Source organism: Papaver somniferum, chromosome 1, assembly GCF_003573695.1.
Source record: "Papaver somniferum cultivar HN1 chromosome 1, ASM357369v1, whole genome shotgun sequence".
Classification (NCBI taxonomy): Eukaryota; Viridiplantae; Streptophyta; class Magnoliopsida; order Ranunculales; family Papaveraceae; genus Papaver; species Papaver somniferum.
The window spans coordinates 222,312,414-222,323,594 of NC_039358.1; the positions used below are offsets into that span (position 1 = coordinate 222,312,414).

An 11,181-nucleotide genomic window follows, 5' to 3' on the forward strand; every position below is an offset into this window, starting at 1 on the left:
GTAGTACTATGGAAACTTTGATAGAGCATCAGAAGGTCGTCGAAAAACAAAGAGTTGTAGATCGCAAGTTCTTGATTAAGGAGATGAAAAAACATCGACTAACTCAAGAAAAATTTGTTTCAGACTATGACAAGAATAAGATTCTAAATGCAAACACCGAAAAAATGAATCCCAGACAATTCATGGCATGGGAGATGGAGATGGACAGGTTAACAGAGGAATTGGATGAAAAAAGAAACAAGAGAAACATGGAAAAACAATTTGGGGTTCAAGCTGAAGATGAGGATGATGAAGACGACGATGAAGTAGTGCCACTTAATTAATTAATGTATCAGCTTTAATTTAAATGAATATGTAGTAGTTTGGTTATGGTGAATGAAATTGTTCTGGTTTTTTCATTACAAATTGTTATACTTTTTTCATTACATTAAAACTTAAACTAATTTTTTTGCATTACATTAAAACTTAAACTAATTTTACTGCATTACATTAAAACTTAAACTTGACAACATCCATGAAAACATTATTAAGCCTAACATCTCATACGAGTTATTAAAAACTCCTTAAGAATTTGGTAATGCACTTCGCATTCGAAATCTTTTTGTTTCCATCTTCGCCACTCGTCTCGACTTCGTATTCCCAATTCAACATTGGTCTCACCTCTAAGACGATATCGAGTGACAATCCTTTTCATAGCTATAAAATCCACAACCTCTTTTTTGATATCCATGAATCGGCAAAACAAAGCAGCACGATCCCGGTTATGAGGATTACATGTCTCTATGCAGAAGGCATCATGAATTTTACCCAAATAACTCATACTAGGTAAACCGTTAATCCGTCGTTCTTCACCTCTCTTCGGGTAGTGTATTACATAGTTTGTACAAAGAGATAAATCTTCATCTTCAGTGAATCTAGGATCATCCATATTTTAACCAGAAAGTAGAGAAGTTTTTGTAGAGAAGAAGTAATGTGTGAGTTTGAAACGGATGAAGTGAAAGATTTATAAGGAATGCTAGCGGTTGAGTCTAGACCGCTAGCGATTAAGTCTAGACCGCTGCTTTTAATGACTGTTAAATGATTTAAACTTAAAAAACAAAATTATGGAACAACGAATGAAACTTAAACAATTTAAAAAAATAAAAATAAAAAACAAATGAAACTTAAACAATTTAAGAAAATGAAAATAAATAACAAATGAAACAATAATAAAAAAAACAAATGAAACAAACACTACTCAATTCGTCCCCCATCTCTTCCAAACTCAGCCCACAGATCCACTCTGAGATCTTCCCTCAACCTGTTATACAGAGTTCTGTTCTCAATTTGACTGGTCATTTGCGCATAGTTCCTTGCAGGTAATCCTCTAGCTGGTATAATCTCAGGCCTTAAGTCTTCATCTTGATGGTTAGTCCATTTCTTATTACGACGAGTCTCCTGGATAGCCATGTTATGCATAATGATGCAAGTCAGCATAGTCTTATGCATTTCACGAGCACTTAAACCACGATAAGGCCCACAAATGATTGCGAACTTCCGCTTCGGAATTCCAAAAGCCCGTTCCAAATCCTTTCTCAGATTCATCTGTTTACTATTGAAATACGAGTATGAACGACCCATTTCACCGGCAGGTGGCTGACAGTAACATTGACCTAAAGTTGACCATTTTGGATAAATTCCATCTGCAAGATAATAGCCATGAGTGTAGTGATTCCCGTTGATACTGAAATTTACCTGAGGAGAAATTCCATACTTTAAATCTTCAAACAAAGGCGATTTTTGTCCAAAATTTATATCGTTTTGAGATCCCGAGAGACCAAAAAAAGCGTGCCATATGCAACGATCATAAGAAGCAGCAGCCTCAAGGATCACTGTTGGTTTTGTGTAGTGACCCTTATACTGACCGGCCCAATAGGTAGGGCATCCGGTCCATACCCAATGTATGCAGTCAAGACTACCCAGCATTCCAGAAAATCCCCTTTCCTGATTCTGCTTTAATATTTCTCTAACATCTGCATCAGTTGGTTTTCGTAAATAGGTAGGACCAAAATGATTAATCATTGTTTCGCAAAACAACGCAACATACTTGTATGCAGTTGTTTTGCCAATGCGAAGGTACTCATCATTAGAATCTGGAGGTCTGCCATATCCTAAAATCCTCAAAGCCGAAGTAACCTTTTGTTCAGGGCTATGACCCCTAATATTCAGTGCATCGTACTGATAATTAAATTGAGGTTCTACCTGACAAAGCTCACCAATAATCTTTAGCACCAAATGTCTAGGCATGCGGAATCGGCCTTGGAAATTTTCATCAGAGAACACACAGTCAGGAAGAAAATAATCGTGCATCAACTTCTCGTGCCATTCATCCCGACCCCGGTACGTATATCTTCTCGTGAAGACTTCTCTTGGCTCTGGATCTCTAGGTATTTTCCCCAATGAATATAGCTGCATCAAGTTGTTGGTTAGTTCTTGATCTTCATATGACTCATCATCAATTTGATTCAACGCCTGAACGAATATTCGTTGTTGTTCTTCAAATTGATCCATATGAAACACACTTCTTCGTCAGAAGAATCCATATCCATTGAGTTGAAGAAAAAAAAATTAAACAGATGATTAAGATATAAAAGAGTAAGAGCGAGTAAGATAGATTTAATGAGAAAATTAGGTGTGATTAAATTGAATTGAGTGGGTGTAATTTATCGGGAAACGTGGAGGGGGGGGGGGGGGGGGGGAATAGCTGTTATTTCACTGTTTAATAACCGACGGTTACAAGACCGGCCGGTTTTAAAGAGACCGATAGTGGTTGAGACTGGGCCGCTAGCGGTTTGCACACCACATACAACTCGAATCATCCACCTAAGCACCACTTAGGCTCTTTCCGAGACCTGCCAAAAGAGTACTCATATGACTATAATTTTCATTTTCTAAAAATTTATTTTTCTTTATCCGATCTAATGTGTACAAGAAAATAAACATGCATAAAATTTACTTAAGCTTATGGAGTCATTTTTTCACATGCACTACTTTGTGGACACCTACAAAAAAATATGTATGAAATCGATCATTCATAATCCCACACAAACCTATTTTTTCATGAGAATTACATTAGTGCACCAATATGTTCGCCCCTGCGAAAACATACCTAAAATCGATCCTTCATAACCACACACAAACCTACTTTTTCATGGAAAATACACTGCTACACCAATGTGTACAACGCTACAAAACATGCATAAAACCGATTATTCATAACCACACAAAAGCCTATTTTTTTTATGGGAATTTCACTGGGCGCACCAATATATACACCCTTGAAAAACATGCATAAAAACGATCATTCATAATAGCACACAAACCTACTTTTTCATGGGAATCACACAGGTGCACTAATATGTGTACCGCTTCAAAACATGCATAAAGCCGATCATTCACAACCACACGCAAACCTATTTTTTTCATGGGAATTACAAGGTGCACCAATACGTACGCCGCTGTAAAACATGGGAAACCTATTTTTCATGGGATTTACACAAGTGCACCAATATGTACACCCCTGCAAAACATGCATAAAACCAATCACTCATAACCACCCACAAACCTAATTTTTCATGGAAAGAACATAGGTGCAGCAATATGTACGTCATTGCAAAACATGCACCAAACCGATCATTCATAACCACACACAACCTAGTTTTTCATGGAAAATACAAACATGCACCGATGTGTACACCCTTGCAAAACATGCATAAAACCAATCATTCATAACCACCCACGAACCTACTTTTTCATGGGAATTCCACTGGTGCACCAACATGTACACCCTCGCAAAGCATGCAGAGAAACTGTAATTCATAACCAAACACAGACTTATTTTTACATGTATACTCATGTCCAATTATTTGCACATTAACGATTAATAGGTGTACAACTATGTACACATTAAAAATCAACATGTGTACAATTATGTACACATTAACAATTTAATATCAACACAATTCAGTAACCTAAAATTGAGAAAACCAAGAACAAGAAATTAACATAGTTAAAACATCAAAACGAAATTTCCCAAAACTTTATAAAGAAAATGAAACACTGACCACATGAAACCTTACATTTATAAAGTTTGTTATCTTATCCATAATACCAGAAAGTTGCATGAGCACTAGGCCACCCACCTCCATAATCAGTCATTCTAGCAAGATCAAACTATCAATAATGTTAAATTGTTAATACCAAATGAAACCTGAGAACCAAAAAAAAAAGAGAAAGGAAGTGTTATTGTAACCTAGCCGTCATAAGCTTACGCCTCATTTGTACGCAAACATAAGCTTATCCCTTTATTTTTTTCCATGGTGCACTAACTTGTACACTGTGCTTTCCACATGCTAGTGTTGCTCCTACATTAATACTCATTTCAGATACACATAAAAAAAAAAATGTTTACCCAAGTGATTCTATCTGCAAGCTTAGAATACCAAATAAATAATCCCATAGGGTCCAACTAAATAAATAATCCCATAGGGTCCAACTAAATAACTAATCCCATAAATAAATAATCCCATAGGGTCCAACTAAATAAATAATCCCATAGGATCCAACACAATGGATACTGCAACCTATGCAAGGACTCTGGACATCTAGACATGTGAAATGCAATTAAGAATATAGAGTTGCAAGTTGCAACCCAGATTCAAAATTGACAGTGAACTTCCTTGCTCAAGTAAATCCAGCATAAAAAAAAGTTTTAAGTGCATCACTTACTTGCACCACGCTCCCAGACTCGCATTTTCAGGTGTAAACGAGATAACACTTGCACAACTCTGAAAATGAAGAAGAAGAAAAAGAATCATATGAACTTTTTCAAATTAAAAAGGAAACCATGTGTTAATAGAAAATGGAGAATCAAAGGCTGTCAGTGATAAATAAGGAACTGAATAAACTAATCAGTATTAGTTCGAGCAGGAAATACTTCATGATACTAAAATTTCGGACCAATCTCTGATAACTTTAAGTCGCCAACCAGCAAATTATGTTCAAACACTATTATGAGATGTTGCACTGATATATTAAAGAAGGCCGGAGTGCTAAGGAGCATTCTCGGAGATCAACGGTAACATGGTAAAGGAACATAGGGAATGATGCATGAAATTTGGTGTTACTAATTTCCTCCAAAAATGCGTACCTTGCATTCACTTGTGGAGAAAGTAACACAATGAGGATTCCCCATGCTAACACATGTCACATTCCAGGTTGCACCAACAATTTCAAGTCCTGCCTTCACCACAACTTGGTCCTTGTTGGCTGGTAATTTGGTAGGTACATCCTAAGTACAGGTTGACCCATATCAACTTTAACCTGCAAACACAATGATTATTTACAAGAAATGGTCAATTTCGTTGTAAATACTAATTTGTCAAAGAGAGTTCTATCGAAATCAACTTGTACCGAAATCTAACTATGAGGAATAAAACAACAAGTCAAGTAGTCTTATTAAAAGCTCATTCAAAGTAAGAAATATAAATTAAGATGAACCATTGCAGGTAATTGTCATTCATCGCCTATGAGAATCGCATGGCTGACATCAGATGGAATTGCTAATTCACACTCTTTAAATTAAAAAGCTTCATCGATTAACTATTACCAACTTCAATTTCAGAGGAATTCCATTCCTCTTAGAATAAACCACCAATTTCGTAACAAACCAGCAACCTAAAGCTACCACCGTCATTGATTCCTAAACAAATATGTACCCAGCTCTTCTGTTCTTACCAATCGCTGAAACCCATCTCAGTCTGTCCAATGCGGACACCTGAATTCATGGCACATACCCACGAAAACAAATTTGGCATTCAATAACTTCTTTTGACTGATTCTCAGATCAAGAATTCAGCGCAAATCCAACACAAATTCAAACCCAATCATACGAGATGCTAAAACTACAACATTCTTTGTTCTTCTAAGCTGAAACCACTTCAAATCCTCCTCTAAATCACCATATAACAGGTGCACCAATATGTACACTTGTACTACAGGTGCACTAATATGCACACTTATACATCACATAAAACATACATGCATGATACATCTCGAATACCTTATTAATTTTGGACCATCACATAAAACATAATCTTCCAAGAGACAACAGTGGAAGCCAGAAATGCGAACAGTGAGTGTACTAAAAAATGAGGCTGAAATGCCAAACCTAAATTGTTATTGGAATGCTAGGGGTCTTGCTCGCAAGAAAGCAAGAACTAAGTTAGGAACTTTTAGATATGTCATATTCCAGAATGCAGTATAATTTGCAAGTTTTTTGACTACACCATCAAACAAAGAATCTAGAGTCAATTAGCATAATACTATCATGTCTACTGATCGATACATAAATAGTGGGCATGCAAGAGTGTATGGTGACTACAGATCATGGAAAATGTTTGGGTAGAGAAGACGTCTTTGGGATGATTGCCACTTTTGACTTCCCATGCCTAGGTTACGAGCGGATTTAATTGCATTTTTTGTGCAACTAAAAAAAAGTGGTAAATGTCCTAATTACACTTTGGTGAGTGATTTTGGTATGCTGTAAATAATGCGAGTCCTATAGAAATAGGAACTGTTTGCCCATTTTACTATCCACATCTTAAACCTTAAATGAATTCAAAAAAATCAATACAAAGGAATTCGTTTCAGGATGCTCAGACAGTCAGACTGTAAAACATAAAAAAAAAAGTTTGTAAATACAACATATTAACCAGTGTAAAGTACGTATATGAGATAAGCTCAATCATTATATAAGATAGCCTCTGATATTATAGTTCTTTCAAAGTACTAACATTATTATTTGATTTGATTGAAAATAACATAAAAGCTTACAGCCGAGTGAAGATTATAGAGATTTCAAATTGAGGTTTAGCGGATTCCGACAGAGAATATAGATCTAAATAGAGAGATGAGACTAAATTCACATATATTAGCAATTAAAAGGTAAAATTAACAAAATAATGTGTATGTAACTTATGGTTCTTAACAGATGCAATCAGATCTTCTTCGTTCATGTCTTTCGGTTAGTTGTAACTAAACTCACTCCTGCGATTTACATATCAACGACATTAAACAAAACGGAAAATCTGAGATTTCAGTAAATGGAAGGAAGAATAACTGATGCAGGACAAGATCGAGGGCTAAATGAAGTTGAATAAACTAAATTTGAGATTTCCATAAACAAATCAAACCTTGAAAATCGAACAAGAACAAATGAAGAAATCAATCAAATAAACATAAAACGAAAAAGATCAAACGGTGACACGAAGTAAGAATCTCAGCTGAAGAACAACAATACTAAATCGCTTCTGGCTCTGTCTCTCCCCAAAAGAAAATCTAAAGATCCAAAAGAATTGAATACTGAAACATCAAAAGAGTAACTAGGGAAATAACGAAAAATCGCATTTCCTAAATCGGCTTCCATTTGGACTAACTCGTCTAAAAAAGGACTAAATTGTTCTAGGTTTTGTAAAATTGGACTAGCGAATACTAGGTCTGAAAACGATGGACTAGAGTGTCTAAAGCCCAACTAATATGGGATTAAACGTCAATTTCTACAAATGGCAAACTTTTTAGTTTGCCACACACATAAGAACTAGCCTACGTCATCTTCTTTAGTGTTATTGACTCCAAATCCCAACGAAACTGGATCGAATCGGACACACTTATGGGTGCCCTACAAAATTCTCAACCTACCTCTTCTTTTTTAGACATCACCACCCGGTTAAGGGTAACTCCCCGGGGAACATAGGACCCAAAATCCGAATTTTTGATGACCGAGCGAAATTTTAACGGCTCTAGATTGTGACAAAAGTTGCTCATCAAAAAAAAAAGTAAAAAAAAATCATCAACTGTGAGCTAAAGTAACTAGGGATACGCAATAAAGATGTAAGGTCAGAAGAAATCATTTGGTAATTGTGTGAAATCTCACCCAGAGAAACTCTCTTGTTCTTTTACATTTTTGGTTGGGCATACCGGCATTTCTAGGGCTGTTCATGGTCGGTTTTGGTTCGGTTTCTAGCCAAACCAAAATCGAAACCAATACTATCGGTTTCTAAAAATCTAAGTCAAACCAATCCATTAACCATCGGTTCGGTTTTCAAATGGTTCCAGCCGGTTTCGGTTTGTTCCAGTGGTTTTTGGTTAACCAATAGTTATGTCAAACGACTCAAACAAACAAAAATACACAAATTTACAGATAAAAAAATCGTAGCTGCCGATAGTATTGGTTTACACAAGTTTACAGACAAATAAATAAATAAATATCAAGAATAGTTAAAGCTTACTCTAAATCTAGAGATCAAAAGAAGATATATAATATATCTTAATTTAGTTATTGACAAACAAAAAAGAATAAATAAGGGAAGAAGAAAGTCGAGTAGCAGTAGTGACTGTTGTAGTTAGGGGTGGAGAAGGGAGGCGACTGAGAGAAGGAGAAAGAGAAAGAGGGAGAGTATCATAATGAAATATTTAGATTTAGAGTTTCTATTTATCCTCTAAATCAATGGGTAGAATCTAACACTTGTAAATCAAGGTAGAAACTAAATTTAAAAATTAATCGGTTATCCAATGGTTTTTGGTTCGATTTTAGAGGTCAAACCAAACCAAAACCAACACTATCGATTTTCCACTTTGTACACCATAACCAATCCATTAGTAAATGGTTCGGTTTAGGTTTCTTCCTAATTGGTCTGGTTCGGTCCGGTTCCAGCGGAAAACTGAAACCATGTTCAGCCCTAGGCATTTCAGAAACAAAAAAGCTATTGGCTATTGCATCCACCGGTTTCACTGTCAGTTTTCCAATGGTCGGAAAAAGACGCTGTATAAAGAAGAGGATGCTTAACCGACAAACAACTGTACGCCCTGAGAATGTTGCTCATCTTGTCGTGGATGTTGCTAATAATGCCGGGAGGTTCCAGTAATCAGTCCAATTAGTGAGTTGCCATGCATTAAACAGCCTCTCTTTGCCTCTCATAACCTTTAGTAGTACATGATTCCAACAAATTTTGTTTTAAATTTTACAAGCAGAACAGAACAGTACTACCACCACCATGTCAAGTCAAGTGACATTACATTAGACATCCAAAACATCATCTTCTCCTCTCGAGTATCTCAATGTTCACGCTATTGCTTTGGGCTTCTAGCCATCAACCAAGACAGTAGAAAAGAGAAAGAACGTATAGAGCGAGAGATAATGAGTAAAGGCCTCCCTGGTGCCAACTGCCGACATTGGAAACCCTACTCCAAGGGCTATTTTAGGCAACTAAACATCTGGAGACTGCACTTGACAGGAACCACCGGCCTTACAACAACCCACCGCCTCCGGCTGTTGAGGAGGTCCTAGACTGTTTGTTTGTAGCTGGCAACTAATTCCAGCATTTCGGTCCCTCGTCCCTCCCTATAGCGATATTGTTTGTTCTTGTATGTTACAGAAAAATTCCAGCTGGACCTGGTCCACCGACTCATACCTAGGTCAGAAGTAACTTGTTTCATTTTTGGTGGTTGCAGTGGATTTTCCGGTTATGTCACCAACCTATCACCATTAAAATTAAATGTACGTATGTATCAATCTCTCTACTGACAAGTTGCAAATTTAAAAAGTCCACCATTTACATACACAATTTAACATAAATTGGAAATTTACCATTATCTCAAATTCTTCACGTCCTTCTTCCATAAATAAGTTCTCAATCATTATTGCAGTGGCATAAAACCACACACTACATCCAATTGTATAGAAGATGAGTTAAAACTAAGTCAAGATGTTCAACAAACATAGACACAAAGATATACGTGGCTCGGTATGATTACCTACGTCCACGGGGTGAAAGAATGAATGTTATTATTTCTTTTCTTTGATTACAAGGTGTTCTCCCCTTCTCAAATTGTGTAACTCTCAAACTCTCCTTCTCAATGGTGTAACTCTCAAACTCTCAAATGTAGTGTCTTCTTTCTCTCCCTTTCAACCTGCCTCTCTCTCGACCTGCCCTTATATTTATAGGCCAAGGTCGACATACAACAGAATTACAATGTTGGTCACATTACATCAATTTAGTTGTTCCCTATCGGACCTTCACTGCTCACCCGACTTTCTGGTTTGACCGATAGTTCTTCACCCGAGGCCGAGTCTTAATCGTCTGGTTAACACGATGTCTCCCTTCTTTCTTATCGTTTCTTTGTTTGACCATCTTCCTTCGTCTGACCGAGTGCTTTCTGATTGTTCGGCCGACCTGTCAGAGGATAAGGGTCACGTCACATCCGAAAACTATTGGACCCACGTGATACCTCGCTCTTTGCGCCGTTTGGTTCTATCTTGTGCTTCACCGCTCTTTGTTCTTTGGTGTATCACATCTTAGGATCTTGCCACCTATCCCTGTGGATTATCTACACCTACATTTATGCCCCTTCTTTCGCTCGTGTGCTTGGCACGAGGGAAAGAAAATCGCTCCATCTTCCCATGTCCTCAAGCATGCCGAGAATTCCGCCATGCAGTCTCCTACTAATTCTCCCTTTATGACTTGTAACTGTTGTTGTCGGTTGAGGCGCTGCACCCTATAAATACCTACCTTCATGTTCTCTTTTCTTTGCTCGCCATTTTTCAGAGAAACCAAGTGATGTTCTTCTTTTTTCTTTTCCTCCCACTTTACCGACGCCATTAATTCCTGTGATTCTCTTATCTTCTCCGTCTTCGGCTTTGCTGTTTTTGTTGGTGAGGTTTGCGACAGTCGTGGTTAGTTCTTCCTTTTGCTTCTCTCTTCACCAACGTTCGTATCTCTCCGTTCGCTTTCTTCCATGGATACTTCTTCGCCGTCAATGATTGAAAAAAGGTGTGTGAGTGATACCTTCTCCGAGGGCGATGTTGTTTCTCTTGATTCCCTATTTTGGATTGAGAGTCCTTCCCATCACGATTATCGTGCTATAAATTCCCTTTTTCCTGATGATTCTCCCTCTTTTTCATGTAGGGCTGATAAGAGAGTCTCCAAAGACTTGTCTGATGATGAGTTTATTGAACAGTTGAAGGAAGAATTCGGTCTTCAAAACTCTGAAGTGACCCTAGTCTCGGGCCAAACGGGTGTGTTAAAGAAGACCGATGTCGATAAATATGAGAAGTTGTCCGAGGCGATCATCGTCACTCGTGGG

General features: G+C 37.3%; 1 protein-coding gene across 1 annotated transcript; it reads right to left on the minus strand.

Annotated features, from left to right (window-relative positions):
• Positions 1 to 1,233: 1,233 nt before the first annotated feature.
• Positions 1,234 to 10,697, minus strand: LOC113360921. Its single transcript, XM_026604347.1, has 8 exons — positions 10,608 to 10,697; positions 5,294 to 5,361; positions 4,768 to 4,826; positions 4,369 to 4,403; positions 4,151 to 4,212; positions 3,788 to 3,848; positions 2,106 to 2,241; positions 1,234 to 2,012 (listed from the first exon to the last, which is right to left on the minus strand). Exons 1-8 carry the CDS (start codon positions 10,695 to 10,697, stop codon positions 1,234 to 1,236), a joined length of 1,290 nt encoding a protein of 429 aa, XP_026460132.1.
• Between the last annotated feature and the right edge of the window lie 484 nt (positions 10,698 to 11,181).